The 18,959-nt window shown below is 41.7% G+C and overlaps 2 protein-coding genes across 7 annotated transcripts in view; one reads left to right on the top strand and one right to left on the bottom strand.

The window, feature by feature from the left end:
• The window catches only part of GABPA (GA binding protein transcription factor subunit alpha), a 44,848-nt gene extending 41,089 nt beyond the window's left edge, over nt 1-3,759 (bottom strand). Inside the window, exon 1 of one of the 2 annotated variants that reach the window (XM_002761327.7) lies at nt 3,153-3,759. The gene's annotated coding sequence lies outside the window, so the exon portion shown is untranslated. The remainder of the gene's footprint in view (nt 1-3,152) is intronic. The other variant, XM_008986519.5, reaches the window with a different exon arrangement.
• Nucleotides 3,075-14,371, top strand: ATP5PF (ATP synthase peripheral stalk subunit F6). Of its 5 annotated transcripts, none has more exons than XM_008986522.3 (4): nt 3,075-3,244; nt 8,892-9,059; nt 13,537-13,661; nt 14,194-14,371. In XM_008986522.3, the coding sequence occupies exons 2-4, from the start codon at nt 8,899-8,901 to the stop codon at nt 14,229-14,231; spliced, it is 324 nt and encodes a 107-aa protein (XP_008984770.1). In that variant the 5' UTR covers nt 3,075-3,244; nt 8,892-8,898; the 3' UTR covers nt 14,232-14,371. The 5 variants fall into 5 exon arrangements, with proteins under 5 accessions (XP_008984770.1, XP_008984768.2, XP_078214660.1 ...); XM_008986520.4 differs by lacking the exon at nt 3,075-3,244 and adding an exon at nt 3,678-3,742; XM_078358534.1 differs by lacking the exon at nt 3,075-3,244 and adding an exon at nt 3,678-3,792.
• Nucleotides 14,372-18,959: the final 4,588 nt, after the last annotated feature.

The raw sequence follows: 18,959 nt of genomic DNA, 5'->3' as shown, positions 1-18,959 counted from the left end.
GATGAAAAAATGAAGAAACTCTTTTTTTTTTTCTTGCTAATGCTGGGGTAGACCCAGTAGGGATCTACCTTGAAGGACAACATAAGCTTCACAAGCGCAGGAATATGTGTTCACAGATATATACAAAGTACTCTGAACGGTGCTACCCTGAGCGGGCACTCCACCAATATGTGTTGAATAAATTAGTAAATAAACTATTTCACACCAAATAAAATGAACTACAGGTGCCTTAAAGGATTAAACATAAAAGGCAAAAACTATAAAACTAACAGAAGAAAATGGTGAAGACGTTTTTGTGGTCTCAGGACAGAAAAGGATTTCTTAAATTCCAAGAACATAACCGTAAGGGGAAAACTGACGGATGTGATTATACAAAAATCAAGATTTATGTTCAACAGATAGGCTACAGAATGGGAAGATATTTCTAATACCCAAAAGTGACAATGGAAGGCTTGGAATTTGATAACCAAAAAAGGGGACAAATTAAAAACGTAGGCAAAGCACAGGAAAAGGATATTCACATAAAGGGAAACCAAAATAATGCAGGATACAAAGAAATGCCCAAATTCAAATCATTTAAAAGGGCAATTTAAAACAAGAAACTACAACTTTATACCGTATGTGTGGCAGGGGGTGGGGGACAACACCCTGCCACACACAGAATGTTAGAAAGTTAAATAACCAGAGCAGTCAGCAGGGACATAAAGATTCCTTTGTCTGTGTAGATATTCTGGAGAAAAGTATCATTCTTTTATCTATAAGCCAGCAATTTCATCCTTAACTAAGCAGTCCAGAAAATTTCTCAAATTGGTTAAGATTGATTGATCATGTTCAGGGCAGCTTTGTGGGTGACAGCTGGAAGCTAGTGCCAATCCAAGTGTCTATGTTAAACAAATATTAATAAAAAAAAAACATGGAAAAAACATATTTGGTATTGGTTACAAGGAAATAATGTGAGAAATTACACAGAAAAAAGTGAGAATCAGGTTTACAGCAGAGCAGCACTTAAAAAATCATTTATTTTCAGGACTTATAAGGAGGTCTACTCCCAATTTTTTAAAGATTATAAAACAGCACCCCTAATATAAACACTAAAATAAGTTGTTAAAAAGAAATTTGTCCTATGACCTTTCAAAAAAATTACAGACCATTCCCTAGAAAGTGCCAGAGAAAAAACCAAACCAAACCAAACAAAAACCCATGCCCTTTTGGAGAAAAAAAAAAATATTACTCAGTTTCTTAAATGATCTTTCAAAAAATATTACCCAATCTCTTAAATGATCTTTTTCTCTCTCGGCTCTCTATGCTTAGTCTAGAGAAGCAAAACAGAGATTTGAGAAACAGTCCAAATTTTTCATGACAGTTTTTGAGTGAGTCTTATCTTTTTCTGAAACCAATTCCCCAGGTTTGTATGTCAATACTTAGGAAAATTGAGAGAAAATTACTTGCAGTCTCTCCATCTAAAGGCTGCCCCCGTCAGAATTGCATAGAGCAACTTCATATACTTTCATTGACACTTTGGTACTGCTAGATTCCATCCAACCGAGTTCGGAACGTTTCACAAGATGGAATACAAACTGAAGTTGAATTTAACGAAAAGTTCTGGGAACAGCTTGTGTCTTTTAAAATACTGATAGGTGGAACATTCCTGTTTGAAACTACAGATAAATTTGAGGGTTGTCAACCTATTTGAGGATTCACTGGAGTGCATTAATTACAGAGCTTTTTTCCTCCCAATATATTGTAATTATAAAACTAAGTGGAGTGTGGGGGTACCTGCGAGATTAACTGCACATTTTCCCAAGTTATCAGATGCTTTTCAGTACGACGGAAATTAAAAGACATTTTTATTTTCAAAAATAAAGGTAGCAGCTAAGAAAAAGCAAAGCATATACATCTATGTAATTTAAAGAGAGAAAGCACACAGAGTGAAAGATTAACAGTTGAGACCCCCCAGGTGAAGGGTATATGGGTGTTCGCTGTATGATTTTTTTCCCTGAATTTTTCTGTAGGTTTGCAGTTTTACATATAAAGAGTTGAGGGAAGGGTAAAGTCAACCGTTTTAATTTAGTACTCGGTCCTATGACTTGCTTCAGCCTAACATCTAGCTCAGGATTTAATTACTTCAATACTATACATGCGTCATGACAGATGCTCCTGTATACACAATTCAGGTAGAACTGATTTAAGTCCACCCAGCGTCAGTGTATGTCTAAATATAAAGAAGCCTGGAAAGTCTGGATGGAACCCTGAGAGACAGGCTAGTCCCTTAAGCAGTTGCTAAAGAGCTGAGCAGTTCCTTCTGAAGTTCCAGATAACACTACCTAAGAATGTTATCACCGCCCTGTTCTGCAATTCGCTCAAGGGAATCCTGCTAAATCTTTGCTCCTCTCAAGAGTAAGACCTACGTGTATTAGTGGAAACTACTTATGAAGTGAATTTTATTTCTAAATTTCTAATCATCTTGGAATACAGTATTAGGCACTGTCCTCTCGGCCGCTAATCTGATCAAACTGGGGTCCCTAAATCCGAACACGCACACCCGGCGTGTCTTCTAGCACACAAGGCACTTTAAAAAGTAGGGAAGCTACTTTACCCTGTTATTTCCCTGGTTTACTTCCTCGCTTAAAAACAAAACACAAACCCTGACGGATACCATAAAGACTGACAAATGGTTTTGTTGTAACTGTGTCGTTCTAGAAAGAGTGGATTTGAAGTGAGTGAATCGCTGAGTCCCGCGATGAGACAGGCTCTGCATCTTGCTCTTAAAATCCCGGGGGTGTCAGGACCACATCCCAGCTGAGCAGGCTGAGACTGCCGCGGAATGCAGACTGGCGGGAGGAGGGGACTGGGAAGGGAGGGAGAGGTGACAGGCGACCCGTCCAGCGCGGGTACCGGGGACGCGCGGTTCCCCGAGGCTCCCGGCCGCTCGCCCCCCGCCCCTCCCCTTTGCTCCCCGCACAGCCTCTCCCGCCCCTCCCCACCCGGCTCCTTCAAGTCTCCACGAACGGAAATGGGAGTCACAGCGCCGGGGACCAGCGGAAACAAAACACAGAGGCGGCCGCGGGGGGGCCGCTGTGGGCGAAAAGGCCCCGGAACGAGGCCGGCCCGCGCGGGCCCACGCTCCCCTCCTCCCCGGCGGCCGCACTCACCAGCTCCGGAATCGGCCCTGTGGCCCCCGCCCGCGCTCCAGAGCCGGCTGAGAATGGCAGCGGCACAGGCTCCACGTGCTGCGTCTCTCCGGGTAAGACCTTCAGCTCCCGCGACTAGAAGTGTGAGGCCCTAGGGCCCTTCCCGCGGAATCGGCGCTGAGAAGCCCCAACCCCCCTCCCGCCTCCCAAGCACCTCCAGGTCCAGGACTACAACTCCCAGCAGGGTGCGCGAAACAAACGCCCAAGGCAACGGAGGCTCACGAGGCACAAGGAAGCACAACGCCCCAATCCGCTTTGTTTTACACAGTCTCACTTTCCCTGTACCATTATACACCTCGATAACCCTAAGGAACAGGACGCTGAGTCGAAAGACAGCTTGAACTAGGGGACAGGTTAGACAAAGTGCGCATGCGTACAGAGCAAGGTTTCAAGGAGGGAAAGAGAACGGGTCAAATTAGGCGAAGAAAAGATGGCGGAGTCTTCGCCACGGGACCCGGAAGCACTTACCCTCTACTTCCTCCTCCTGTTTGGCTTCTGTCTCACCTAGAGCCGTCCGGTCGCAGACTTGTCTCCGAGACGCTTCCTGTCCGGTGAGCGTCGACCGACTGAAACGGCGGCCCATAATGCATTGCGATGGCGGGTAGGCGTGTGGGGGCGGAGCCAGAGCCGGAAGTAGGACGGTGGTGGTGGTGGCTGCGGCGGCTTTGGCAACTCGGTACTGAGTGCAAGGTGACTGGGAGGGTAGCTAGATCAGCGTGGCCTCTTGGGACTCCAGATCTGGGTTTCTTCACGAGGGCTGGGCTGCCTCTCACCTTTGCTCTACTAGAAGGAGAGAGCAGCTCTGTGTCCTGGGGACATTTACGGCCTGGCCCGGGGTCACAGCTGACCTCTACGCTTCTAGACCTTGGAGTTTGCCTTAAACCTAGAAATAAGACTGATACCTTCCCAGGGGGCAAATCGGGGCCGCGCGGGAGGCAGGGAGGCTGGGAGGTCTCGGGCCCGCATCCTGGCTGGGGCATCCCAAGGTCAGGCGCGCGGGAGAGGTTTTCGGCTAGGCCTGCCCGCCCCGGGCGCAAGTAGCCGTCTTAGCTCCTTAGACAAAATGTCCACCAAAAGAGGGCAAAGAGTAGTCATAATCTTGAAAGTTTGCTTCCCACCTACAAACGATGATAGTGCTAACACTTCGTTAGGCAGCTTTATGGATTGTTCTTAAGAACATACACTGACGAGACAGCGAACCTACTAACCTTTGGCCTGTCAGTCATCACTGTAATGGGACAACGTTGCTCCCGCCCACGACAAGACCTCTGCTCGGACTGTAGTGTTTTCTTACTGTTGCGTTCCCCAGTCTTTCTGATCATGTCAGACGCTATCATATTCTCTCGTGTCACCCGATGGTACTGGAATGGAGAATTTATGGCAGGTGGTATTCCACAGCTGTTTGTGTAATGACTGTCTTCTGCGAGTCAGTGGACAATATGCATTCACTAATCAGTGAAAAAAATGAAAGGGATTAAAGAAGGAACAAGTTTTGGTATGAGATTATGTGTTAATTTTTTTGGATGAGTTCGTAGAACTTATAAGGGAGATGAGAACTGTTGAATAGAGTGTATAGATTTGGGGTTCAGGAAGAATACCAAAATTAGAGATGCGATTCGGGAATGATAGGCACTTAGAAGATAGAAAATTGAAACGATGAAAGTGGATTTTACCCATGTTGTAGCAGGAATAACATCTCTGCAGTCAGACTTAGAGAAAATTAGCTGTATGAATATGTGCAGCTTGACTTCTTAGACATAGATCTGTAAAGCAGAGATAAGAACGTTTCCTTCTAACTTTTTTTTTTATTGTAAACAGCTTATTTTTATTTTTTATTTTATTTATTTATTTATTTTTTCTTTTTTTTTCTTTTTTTAAATTTTTTATTGGATTATAGGTTTTGGGGTACATGAGCAGAGCATGCAAGACAGTTGCGTAGGTACACACATGGCAGTGTGCTTTGCTTTTCTTCTCCCCTTCACCCACATTTGGCATTTCTCCCCAGGCTCCTTCTAACTTTTTAAGAGTATTCCCATAAGGGTACAAGGAGAAGATGCATATTTTGGAAAGTATCTAGGGTTGAGCTTATTGTTGGGTGAACTTACTGTGGAATGTTAAGCATGTCCTTAGTTTGCCAGAAGGGAAAGTAGACGTTGAATTGCACAATTTTTTGTTTTACATATTTGCGTTGTTAGGTTTTGCTTTGTAACTTTGATGAGATACTTCTAATCTTCAAGTTTCTGTGTGTGTAAGCATAGGAATGATAATAAGTGACACATGACCTTATGAGGTCATTTGTTGTTTGCTTGTAGCCTTTTCTCAAGTGTTTTTCCCTGATGGGGTATAAAAGTGATATCTTATGAATAATTTCTTCAAATAGTTTGCTTTCATTTTGTCAGGTGAAGGGTATCTTGTTGATTGTGTTGATTGTAGGACCCTTTCCCCTTTCCCTTCCCTCAGGGTTTCATTCTGTAACCCAGGCTGGAATGCAGTGCTACAGTCACAGCTCACTGGAGCCTCTACCTCCCAAGCTCAAGTGATCCTCCTACCTCGGGCTCCCGAGTACCTGGGACTACAGGCACCCACCACCATACCTGGCTAATACTTTTGTTTGTTGTTTAGAGATGGGGTCACACTATGTTGCCCAAGCTGGTCTTGAATTCCTGAGCTCAAGTGATCCTCCTGCCTTGGCCTCACAAAGTGCTGGGATTCCAGGAATGAGCTACTGTGCCTGGCTCATTGTAGGATTTCTTTTGATAATTTTTACATTCCATTCCAGAGTTTGTCAACTGACATTTGGATCAGACAATTCTTGGGGGTTGGGAAGGCTGTTATTATTGTTGTTATTATATAGTGTTTGGCAGCATTCCTGGCTTCATATTCATTATAGGCCAGTAAGTAGCACTCAGCTTGGTGAGAACAACCAAAAATGGAGAGAAACATCTCAACTCTTTCCCCACTCCCCCAGTCTATTTTGAGAACTATTGTGCTACTCTATAGTTTCTTAGCTAATGCTTCTCAAACAGTAGTAAAGAGCCATTCCCACCACCCACTCTTGTGGACACTCTTGAATACAGTAAAAATGAATTATGAAAGAAATGAAATTTTTAAAAAATGAAGTCACTTAAAATACAAGCTATGCCGGGCGCGGTGACTCAAGCCTGTAATCCCAGCACTTTGGGAGGCTGAGGCGGGTGGATCACGAGGTCAAGAGATCGAGACCATCCTGGTCAACATGGTGAAACCCCATCTCTACTAAAAAAAAAAAAATACAAAAAATTAGCGGGGCATGGTGGCACATGCCTGTAATCCCAGCTACTCAGGAGGCTGAGGCAGGAGAATTGCCTGATCCCAGGAGGCGGAGGTTGCGGTGAGCCGAGATCTCGCCATTGCACTCCAGCCTGGGTAATAAGAGGGAAACTCTGTCTCAAAAAAAAAAAAAAAATACAAGCTATAATTTTTTAGAGATAGGTTATCTCCATCTTTTCCAGATTGGTCTTGAACTCCTGAGTTCAAACAATCCTCCCTCCTTGGCCTCCCACAGTATTGGGATTACAGGCATGAGCCACCACACCTGGCTCTAATTGTTTTATTTTTAAATTCAGCAAACAAATTATCTCTTGAATTGTTATAAATAAGTTTCTAAATGCTTATTTCTAATTTATTTTTGTTGTTGTTGTTTGTTTTTTGAGACAGGGTCTCACTCTGTAGGCCAGGCTGGAGTGCAGTGGTATGATCCCGGCTCACTTCAACCTCCACCTCCCGGGTTCAAGTGATTCCCCTGCCTCAGCCTCCCAAGTAGCTGGGAATAACAGATGTGCACTACCATGCTTCGGCTAGTTTTTTTTTTTTTTTTTTTTTTTAGTAGAGATGGGGGTTTCACCATGTTGACCAGGCTGGTCTCGAGCTCCTGGCCCCACTGATTCGCCCATCTCGGCTTCCTGGAGTGCTGGGATTACAGGTGTGAGCCACCGTGCCTGGCCTCTAAATGCTTATCTAATTTCTGTATTATTTTAGGCCCAATAACATAGTTTGTTTACTTCCATTAGTTCTATGATAACTTAGTAGAAGTCAGTGTCAATGTGATGATGACTAATATTGTTATTAGGAAGTTTGGGGAGAGTGTGGGAAGTATGTTAGCATATCATGTTTTCACTTAAAAGATTCAGAAATTTTACCAGCCAGGGCAATATGGCAAGACCTTGTCTCTACAAAAAAATAAAAGTAAAAATTAGCCTGATGTGATGGCGCACAACTGTGCTCCCAATCTACTTAAGGGGCTAAGGTGAGAGGATTGCTTGAGTCAAGAAGAGGCCAAGGCTGCAGTGAGCTGTGTTCAGCCTGGGCAACAGAGTGAGACTGTCTCAAAAAAAAAATTTTACCAGACTGTGGTGCCTTTGTCAAGCCCTGTCAATTTATAGACTCAGCCTTAATCTGAGAAAAATATATTCTTCTAGTTTTTTATGGTCTCTTTATTCCTTTTCGTTTTTTTTTTTTTTTTTTTTTTTTTTTTTTTTTTTTGAGTTGGAGTCTTGCTCTATCATCCAGGCTGGAGTGCAGTGGTGTGATCTGGGCTCACTGCAACCTCCACTTCCCGGGTACAAGCAATTCTCCTGCCTCAGCTTCCCAAGTAGCTGTGATTACATGCATGCCCTACCATGCCCGATTCATTTTTGTATTTTTAGTAGAGGCAGGGTTTCACCGTGTTGGCCAGACTAGTCTCAAACCTCTGACCTCAAGTGATCCACCTGCCTCGGCCTCCCAAAGTGCTGGGATTACGCATGAGCCACCATGCCTGGCCCTCTTTATTCCTTTTCTTCTGGAATTCCTGTTTGCACCTATGTGATTTGGAATGTTTTTTGTGTTTGATTTTTAAATCACTAAAGTAAATCTCAATAGGATTGTCCTCTATTGAAATTTTTTAGTTAGAACGTAACATATTTTAACTTAATGAAGTCTAGGGACTTAGAAGTCTTTAAGTCCTTATTTTTAAAATTTAGACTTCCATCTCCTTCACTAATTGATTTCACTGATAAAGCTGGACTGCCAGATCTCTCCCCGCCCCGCCCCCGTCATGCACAGCTTATTTGGACTGGTTGCTGTTTTTCTTTGCTGGTTCTTCTGGACTTGGATTTAGTTGTCACAGTATTCTTAAAAGGCTGGAATCCAGGCAGAGCAGTTTCTCTCTCTGTGGGCCTGTGAAATGTACACTTTCAGACTATCATGCCTGCCTGAGGCATGGGAAACCTGGTACATTAGTTTGGGGGACAGTGTGCTTTTCCTGTTGGGAGAGGACAGCCTTCTAACAGTCTACCTCTACTGTTTCTGTAATCCAAGACTACGTTCAAGGGAGAAGACATACTTCACCTCATATTTTGTGCTTTCTGCCCTAACCCTGATGAAGCTTCAGGCCTGAGTTTCTAACTCAGTTCCTAGATCCCAGGTCCTTTTGGTTAAGACTTAAACTTGCAATGGGAAATAAGGAGGAGGGAACTGTGGTCAGGTATAGACGGAGATCTGATGTGATTTAATTCTGTAACATTAGTTTGGGGGACAGTGTGCTTTTCCTCTTGGGAGAGGACAGCCTTCTAACAGTCCTTCTAACAGTAACAATTAGTAGAATTAGATTCTCGTGGTATATGTAGAGGTGATTTATAGTAAGTATATTAACATTTCTGATGCTTGTTTTCCGTAACATAGAATCAGCATGATTCTTCAGAGACTCTTCAGGTTCTCCTCTGTCATTCAGTCAGCAGTCTCGGTCCATTTGCGGAGGAACATTGGTGTTACAGCAGTGGCGTTTAAGGAACTTGATCCTATACAGAAACTCTTTGTGGACAAGATAAGAGAATACAAATCTAAGCGACAGTAAGTGAATGAACAACTACAGTATAAATATAAATATTCAAACTATGTAAGTTTCAAGCGGGTAATAAAAAATTACTCGGTATTTGAAAGTGTCAGACCTTCACTGAGCTCCTCTCTGACACAGAGAAGTTCACTTGGTGCCCTCAGAAAAGAAGATAATGATCTTGATTTTTTTCAAGTTGTAAACTGTATCTTCTTTATGAGGTACAAGAGCAAATCTACTGAATCTATTGCCATTTAAAATATATCCTTACCGTAATGTCATATGTTATAAACTAAGTCAATTCATACAAATACATGGAGTCTTGGAAATCATTTAGCAGCTAAGTATTTTAAAAGTACATCTCTTAGATACTGGTTAGCCTAAGATCATAAAACAAATTGAGGAAAAATGTATTATCAGAGTCTATTGAACCCTCAATTTAGTGGCCTTTCTTTGACATCGTAATTTGGGGGAAATGTATAAACACAGCTTTTTTTTTTTTTAAGGTTATTTCCATAGTTATAGATCTCTGAGAATACACATTAAAGGTCAAAAGACTCTGAAATGGCGTAATGTAAACGTAAGTCCAAGAAAAACAGTTGTAGAACCACATAGTTTTGGAGATGAATGACTACCTTAGTCGTCCTCAAGTCCAAAGGCCAAGTCTTACTAAGAGTGACGTGCATCAATTCCTAGTTCCATTTTCTTTCATTTAGTTGCCTACTGCATGTAAAGCATTTTTACTATTAACTGTGGTGGGCCACAGGGCATTTCCACAATATTCTTAAAGTCTCATAGGAGCATAAAGCTTGTAAGCAAATAAATACAATATACAGTAAAATGAGTTAGATGCTAAGATAGGGAAACATTCAGTGCTTGGGAAGTTAATAGGAAAGAATTCTCCTTCCAGCTAGAGGCATTTTAGAAGGCTTCTTGGAAGGCAATGTTTGGGTATTCATCCCTCTTGAGAATCTCGTGGACAACTGTGGATCATCTTCTCAGTTTAAAGAGAAAAACATGAAGAATTTACTCACATGATTTTGCTTGTAGCATGAAATGGTTCTCAAGCCCATAGGCCTTCAGTAGACGTATACACCCAGGGGTTTACTCTAGATTCTAACAGTGTATGAAGGTTGGACAGATAAATGAGAGTAGGAAGAGAGTATCTTTTAGGAGGAAAGAATGGTGTGAACTAAGACATGAAAACTAGAAAGCACAAAATATATTTAGTGAATGGTATAATTCTGTTTCCCTGGAGTATAGGGTATATGAAGAGTGTAAGGATGGTATGGGGTTAGAATGAAGGATTATGGAAGGCCTTGATTATAGACTAGACAATTAAGATACGTGGTAGGCATTTGTGAGAAATTAAAGCTTTTTGAACATGACTGTGGGGATGGAAGAAGATTACTCTGAATTGGGAGGATAATTTTAACCAGGGTATTAGAAGAATTGAAATGAGAAGAGAACAAAGATATGTTAGCAATGTGTAACCTAAGCATTAGTCGATGAGAACCTCGACTTTATAGCAGTGGTAATGTAAAAGTTGTAAAAGCAACAGAGGAGACATTGAAACACTGATAACTGGTCTTGGTGAGCTACTGGAGAGGAAGAAGAGCGGGAGCAATAGAAGAAAACTGACTTTTGAGGTGAGGTAACTGACAAAGGTATCATTGCTAAAACTGAGGAGGAGACAGTGAAGGAATTAACATGTAGTAAGTTACTATGTGTTTTGTAGACATGGTAATGAAACTAACAGCAACCCTGTAGATGTTACCCTATGAGAAAACCAGGGCTGAAAGTTAGAATTTGCCAGAAATCATACTACCAAGTAATCAGATGTGCAGGACTCGTCAGGGAATTTTGAGTGTCTTCTGTCCAAATGTGATGTTACATCATAATATTGATATTGTTTGCATTTTAAGTGTCCTTAAAAAGCCTATCTAGTAAGAAGTTAATTCTTAGGTGTACCCTAAATCTAAGGAATCTTGTTTGTGGGTCATTCATTCATTTGTGCAAACACACACATAGAGAGTTCTGAGGATAGACCCTGGACTGGCATCCAGCATTGCCACTGATTAGCCCTATGACCTTGGGCGGGTTTAACTTCTGTAGGACAGTTTCCTCATATGTAAAATCGGGATGATGATAGTACTTAACCTATTTCTTAGGATATGATTCAATACATTAGCATGCCCAGTATTTGCTAGTGAAATGAACAAGTGTTTCCTGAGTGACTGCTTTGTCCCAGTCACCATGTGAGAGCCTAGGGATATAGTAATAAACAAGAGAAGCAGCAAGACTTAACATTCAGTTGAGGAGGTAGATGATTTCTGGCCTCTTTTTATCACAAAAGTGCATATTAAAGTTAAAATAGCCATCATCCATTAGTAACCAGTATTAGAGTATCTAGTTGAGGGATCTATTTCAAACCACACTGTTCAGTTTGGGTGCCATTATCCATGAGACTATTCAAATTCTAATTAGTTTATAAGTGTATGTATAAATTCACTTTCTCATTCATGTTAGCTATATTTCTAGTGCTCAGTAGCCACCAGATACTGCTAGTGGCTACCATATGGACAGCACAGACAGCATTTCTAACTTGACAAAATGTTCTATTGAACAGTGCTAATCTAAAAGAAAATTGGGTCTCTAACAAGCAATCCCATTACTGGGTATATACCCAAAGGACTATAAATCGTTCTACTATAAGGACACATGCACACGAATGTTCATTGCAGCACTGTTTACAATAGCAAAGACCTGGAACCAACCCAAATGCCCATCGATGATAGACTGGACAGGGAAAATGTGGCACATATACACCATGAAATATTAGGCAGCCATCAAAAACGACAAGTTCGTGTCCTTTGTAGGGACATGGATGAAACTGGAGACCATCATTCTCAGCAAACTGACACAAAAACAGAAAATGAAATACCGCATGTTCTCACTCAGGCGGGTGTTGAACAATGAGAACACGTGGACACAGGAAGGGGAGCACTATACACTGGGGTCTGTTGGGGGGAATAGGAGAGGGACAGCGGGGGGGCGGTGGGGAGTTGGGGAGAGATAGCATGGGGAGAAATGCCAGATACAGGTGAAGGGGAGGAAGGCAGCAAATCACACTGCCATGTGTGTACCTATGCAACAGTCTTGCATGTTCTTCACATGTACCCCCAAACCTAAAATGCAATTAGAAAAAAGAAACATTGTTAACAAGTTCTTACATTGGAGCCACCTATGTATTTTTTGTGCAAGTTCTTTAACTCACATAAGACTCTACACTTTGATCATAGGCATGTGTGAAAATATTACTACCCTTGAAGGAATTTTCACGTGTACATTTTTAATGTTTAGAATATTGTTTATTGCTAGGTAGGCAGTAATATTTATGATAAAAACAGAAGAATTTCTTCAAAGAATTAATTAGACCCAAGTGGCCCTGCTGCTGGTCCATGATGCTATATTTATTTTCCCAAAATGCACAAGTCTAAATTTGCCATTTTATTACTTAGCAAATAAAATAGAAACTCCCAGGCTTAACATTCCAGGCCTCCCATTCTCTGGGTTCTGCTAGTTTTTCCATCTAGACTCCTTAGCATTCCCCACGTTTAGCCAGTCCTTTACCACCTCCACGTCTTTGCTGTTTCAGTCTTAGAAGGTCTCAAAATAAACTGTGGCCCCAAATGCCTGGTATTTCTCAAATGCCACCTTTTTAAAATGAAAATTTCCCTGATTAGCTTAGCAAAAGTGATCTCTCCTCAACTTGAGTAGCTTTTTGGTAAACCATGTCTCTGAAGCTCATCACATCACTCCTTTACAGCATAGATGTTTGTGAACATGTACTTTTTTTCTTCTAAATTGCAAAATCTCTGAGGGTCGGAAATAATTTGCTTCTTTAATAGGACCCCTATTATAGAGACTTAAAGTTACTAAGGTCTTTAAAAGCCATTTAGTGGTGACTGACTTAAAGCAGACAATATTAGTAAATAATAATTGAGTACTCACTGTGTGCCAGGCACTGTGCTTGGAGGTGCGTGTGCATAACACCTTGTTTGGGAGGTCCTTCATTTTTAGTTGAAGAAACTAAAATTTAGAGTGCTCTGTGCCTCGCTCAGGTGTACACAGTTGCTGAATAGTTGAGCTTACACTTAGACGGCATTAGTCTTTGACTCCAGAGCCCATAGACTTAACCATACACCTTATCACAACTTAGACCCTGAGAAATCTGACTTAGTGTTTGTGATACTAAGGAACTTTGAATGTTAGAGATTTGTTTGAGGTTAGCTCATTTATGTGAAACCTCATCATAATAAAATAGTTTGAATTGGAATTGAAATTGAAGTGGAAATACTTCTTTGTGAAGTTTTTTTTCTTTTGACTACATGAATGCTTAAAAAAGGTCTATTGAAAGTGATGGTGAAGAGTAATTTTGTTTTCGTAAGCTCGTGGATAGCGTTAATTTTTATTTGCTCATTTATTTAACAGGACAGCTGGAGGACCTGTTGATACTGGTCCAGAGTATCAGCAAGATCTGGAGAGAGAGCTTTTTAAGCTCAAGCAAATGTTTGGTAAAGGAGACATGAATACCTTCCCCACCTTCACATTTGAAGGTAAGTCTGTGATTCATTCTTGTGGAGGATAAATGAAGAATATTTACACTTCTTGGATTTTTAGAGAATTTAATGACAATGTTAAATGTGAATTTATTAGGACTGTGACGTGTGCCTGAGCTGCCAGCTATTGTCCGCCATTAGAACAGGAGCAGTATAGGAGATCATGTAACGTAGTGATTAAATGGTGGGGATCTGAAATCGAACTGCTGATCTTGAATCCTGACAGTCACTTTCAACTGTGTAACCTTGAGTAACTGGTGCCTATTTCTCATCTGATATTTGGGGAGAATCACAGTATCTTCTGCACGTGTAGTTAAATGACATAATATATGCAAAGTCAGTTAATGGAATGCGTGGCTCATAGAAAGTGTTGCATAAATGTTTAGCTATATTTCTACGTAAATGTTTACAAACAGTAGATATTCACTAAAAAAAATCAGAAGATTGATGAATTAAATCTTGAGCATTCTACATAATCCATTTCATTGCAGTATGGCTAAGCTTGAACCTTCTTTTTTTTCCCTCTTAGATCCCAAATTTGAAGTCTTTGATAAACCCCCGGCCTGAAGAAATAAAGTAAAATTAATCTGGTAATTTGTCATGGGTTAGTTATACAGCTAGTTAGAAGTTTCAGAATAAACATACAATTCATAACTGTCAAATGTCCTTTTAATTCTGAGTCCAAATAAATTGTTTGGTGATGTTGAGTGTGTTCTTGATGTATTGAGTTCTGTGTGTTAGGGTTGTTTTTAGATCCTGGTTGCAATAAAGCAGATGGAGACCTTGCCCATAACCCTGCTTGTTGTGGAGGGGTGTTACCCTTCTTTTAGAACATGAAGAAATGGCTTATAAATTCTTCGTCATAGCTTTCTCAGAAATCTGAGTGTAATTTTTTAGATGTCCTGGAACATCTATTGTGTTTTAACTTTGCTCTCCTCAAATGTTAAATGATTTTCTCCCAGTAACCCAGGCCCCTCTTCTTTGCTTGTAGATCACAGAGTCTGTTACACTTCTGTTCAGATTGATGAGGGAAAGGTAGGAAGGAAGGCGGTTCTATAAATTAAAAGAGTAAACTCTATGGTGTTTTGTCCTAGTGAGAATTCCAGCAGATACCATATGGATAACTGGCATATCAGACATGGTCAAAATTTTAGTAACTATAACTGGCTCTCAAGGAAGTTGTTTAAAAGCAGATTTTTTTTTTTAAAAGGTCAAAATCGAACAGGCTCACAAAAAAGTAAATTTTAAAGGAAAAACAGCCATGTCTTTTTAATATTTGACAATATCTCTGATACGTGTTAATAAATATGGGTCTTTAATACATCTTTAAGATTTTCTTTAAATGTGTGAAGTGAACAGCGTTCTTTATGAGATTTAGCTCACTTGAAGGGAATAGATTTTTTTTTTTTTTGAGACAGAGTTTCGCTCTCATTGCTAAGGCTGGAGTGCAGTGGCACGATCTCGGCTCACTGCAACCTCTGCCTCCCAGATTCAGACAGTTCTCCTGCCTCAGCCTCCCGAGTAGCTGGAACTACAGGCGGGCACCATGCCTGGGCAATTTTTCGTATTCTTAGTAGAGATGGGTTTTCACCATGTTGGCCAGGCTGGTCTTGAACTCCTGACCTCAGGTGATCCGCCTGCCTCAGCCTCCCAAAGTGCTGGGATTATAGGCGTGAGCCACTGCGCCTGGCCCAAAGGGAATAAATTTTTTTATGGCATACTGTAGCTGAAGGCAGAACCTGCTAGGGAATACCTTTTTGAAAGATCTACAGATATTTCCTAATGACATAGATATGATTAATAAGATGTGTAGAGAAGGAATTGGGGAGAGCAGTACAGTAGGACGAAACAGCCCACTTTTCTTCAAATATGGCTAAGCAGTGACAGAGCAGTTGAACTACTTCTATTTAAGTAATTGCAGGCTTTGGAACAGAGAATCCAGTGTTTAATTATGGCGCTATCTACAGGTAATCAAGGAAGTCTAACTTGGCCCAGGGTCTTTCTCTGACCTCCCCGCAAACAGTTCCCCTCCACCCACCTGTGGCTGCGAAGTTGTCTGTGTCAGCTGGAACTGCCAATCATTAGAGGACAAACTGACCCTTTCTGCATATACTTCATCTCCCTGTCTCTCTACCTCCTTCTTCAAAGTTTAATTGAATTTTACCTTTTATTAGCTTACACGTATTTATCTCCTAACACATTTTTTCCTTGTCTCACAACTGTGGAATTTGCTTGGATATCCCAGTATTGTTGTTCGTTGTTGAAACAGGGTTCTTTGTGACTGTAAGAAGCATCCTATTCTGGTGCCCTATGTTACAGGGCAGTGCATTTACATTTAAATTTTGGTCAGGCAAGCACTCCGTTTTCCAGCTGAACCTTTCGTGGTGCTGTGAGTCACGGATCTTAACCAAGGCTCTGTATTCCTCAGAACCCCCTCCTTTTGCTGGCTAGGCTGCCCCAAACTGGCCTCTGTGCAGCACTTCAGCCTGCCAGGTCACTCCTTGTCCCACACTTAACCATTCAGAACCACCTTATGTGATTATGACGAATGACCTCAGGCTTCTGGTTATTTTAAATGGTTATTTTCCCCCTTGTCTGGTGTTATGGACTGAATTGTGTTTCCCCAAAATTCATACTTTGGATGAATTGAAGCCCAACCCCCACTACCTCATAATAAGGACTTTAACTAATGAGACCTTTAGGGTAGGTCTTAATTCTATCTGACTGGTGTCCTTATACGAAGAGGAAATTTGAGTTGAGGAGAGGTAAGGAGAGTTAAAGGGACACGTGTCTGTTACTTATATAGCACTACCTTTAATAGTAACCCAAGAAGGCTAGGCAATTTTTACTTATTTAACATTTAGTGTAAGCATTTTTGTTTGTTTTTGGCTGTTACTGTTCTCTGATTATTGCTCCTGGGGTAGTAGCAGCCTTCCCAATGCTAGCTCTTTCATAAAGTGCATGTATGAGTTCTTGGGGGACCCTGTGGCTGAGGAGGTCTTCCCAATCGTACAGATTCCATTTCCTTAATTGGCCGGTTCACTCCAACTCCCTTCCAAATTCCCCTTAGCACCTAATGGAATGGTAAGTACACACTGTTTCCCATGTTTGCTCTGGTGAGACACTGGCAAGAAGGCTCAAGGCCAGCTACTTCAGTGATGCCTACTTGAGCCAAAGAACACTCGTCCTTGACCTCATAAATCTTGGGAAAACAGGTGTTTCACCATCTTCCCTTACCTTGCTCTCCTTTTTTTAAAGAGATGGGATTTTGCTCTGGTGCCCAGGCAGTGGCTTGATCATAGCTCACTGCAGCCTTCAACTCCTGCGCTTTAGCAGTCCCCCCAGTGTAGCCTTCAGAGTAGCTGGGGCTACAGGCATACACCACCATGCCCGGCCCTCCCCCTCTTGTCCAGCTCCCTTTCCACCTGCTCAAATAGCTCCCATTTCCTTGGCAGGTGCCTTCATTTGCAAGTGATTGTTTTAAACATTCTCTTTACTTCCCTTGGGGGTGAGTTCGGGAATGATTCTCATGACTTTGGAAAATGCATTCTCTGTCTCTCTGTCCCCTCATTCTTTCCCATCCCAAATCCATACATACACAGTTCAGCTTATATGGACTGTGTGATGAGGTAAAGGGTAAAGTGGAGTAGTGGACTGGAGAAATTATTTCAGGGTAGCTGTCTCTTCATGAACAGTGAAGGGGTATTTATACCCAGTGTATTTCTCATTTTTTCTTTTTTTGAGATAACATCCTCACTCTTCTGCTCAGGCTGGAGTTGCCATGGTGTGATCACAGCTCACTGCAGCATCAACCTCCTGGGCTCAAGTGATCCTCCTGTCTCAGCCTCCCTAGTAGCTGGGACTAGAGGCGCATGTCACCACACCCAGCTATTTTTTCAGTTTTAGTAGAGATAGTCTCACTGCGATGTCCACGCTATTCTTGAACTTCTAGATTCAAATGATTCTCCCATCTCAACCTCCCTAAGTGCTTGGATTACAGCTGTGAGCCACTGTGTCTAGCCTTCGTTTTCCCTAGAAAGTGGGATACTTGTTTTTAGTCTTTGAGCAACAGAGAAAGTCCCAATTAACGTCCTGTTACATGAATATATCATCTTTACAAAATTTTATTCATTCTCTTTGGTATATGTTGTCCTAAAATTTAGAAAAAAATGTTTCTTAACCTACAGTAACTTCAATTCAGCAGTTAAATTCAATAGTAAATATTTGGAAAGAAAGTTTGAGAATGAAAAATTAAGAAGTTAGCTGGGCACAGTGGCTCACACCTGTAATCCCAGCATTTTCGGAGGCTGAGGTAGGTGGATCACAGAGGTCAGGAGTTTAAGACTAGGTTGGCCAACATGGTAAAACAACTTCTTTACTAAAAATACAAAAATTAGCCAGGAATGTTGGCCAGCACCTGTAATTCCAGCTACTCAGGAGACCGAGGCATGAGAATCACATGAACCCAGGAGGTTGCAGTGAGCTGAGATATGTTTGTGGGAAACCTTGAATTCCAGGCTGAGGAGTTTAGATGTTGTGATAGACTAGGTAAAGGAAGAGAGAAAACCTGTTAGCCAGGGGAAGGGAGAGGGAGTTGACGTTGTTCAAGAGAAATGGGGCCAACTGACAGATGGGATCGGGGGAAGAAGAGATTTGGAGGGGAAAGGAGCCTTTGGAACTGGAGAGTTCAGAACTAACTGAGAGGTACTTGAGGGTGGAAGTTCGCAGGAGACAAAAGTTAGATAGTAGTAAAGCCTGAGAGAAAAGGATAAAAGTAGTGATTAAAGAATCAAGACAATGAGTGATGTAGTCAATGAATAAATGGAAGGTTAAAGATGGAGAGATTGAGAGATAGGAAGGGGCAGTGGTAGTCATAGGATTTAAATGCATTCATCCTTGTTAGCCTCAATATTTTCCAAAATAATATTAGAGATTTGGGCATCTTTGGAGAATGAGAGGAGAGTGGACGATAATGAAATGGTCCACTGTGATATTTAGACCGGGTTGGGGGGGAGGCATGACAAAAGGGTATTTTGCCTGGTTGTGAGACTAGGAAGGCCATGGAGTGGCCAGAGATAACTGAGGATGAAGGGAACATGTGACAGCAGAATAAAAGTATTGAAAAGGAGTGGGCTCATGCCCAGCATGTTTCCGAGGCCAAAGAGGGAGAAGTGTTTGAGGCCAGGAGTTTGAGACTAGCCTGGCAACATACCAAGATGCCGCTCCACAGAAATAAAATACAATAAAGTAACAATTAGCCGGGCATGGTGGCAGACACCTGTGGTTCCACCTCTT

Source organism: Callithrix jacchus, chromosome 21, assembly GCF_049354715.1.
Source record: "Callithrix jacchus isolate 240 chromosome 21, calJac240_pri, whole genome shotgun sequence".
Classification (NCBI taxonomy): domain Eukaryota; kingdom Metazoa; phylum Chordata; class Mammalia; order Primates; family Cebidae; genus Callithrix; species Callithrix jacchus.
This window is presented reverse-complemented; position numbering and strand designations above follow the sequence as displayed.

Excerpts from the sequence above, each read along its gene's own strand:
- ATP5PF (XM_078358534.1), top strand. Across the intron at positions 9,060-13,536 it reads GAATACAAATCTAAGCGACA|GACAGCTGGAGGACCTGTTG; the intron begins GTAAGTGAATGA and ends TTTATTTAACAG. Across the intron at positions 13,662-14,193 it reads CCCCACCTTCACATTTGAAG|ATCCCAAATTTGAAGTCTTT; the intron begins GTAAGTCTGTGA and ends TTTCCCTCTTAG.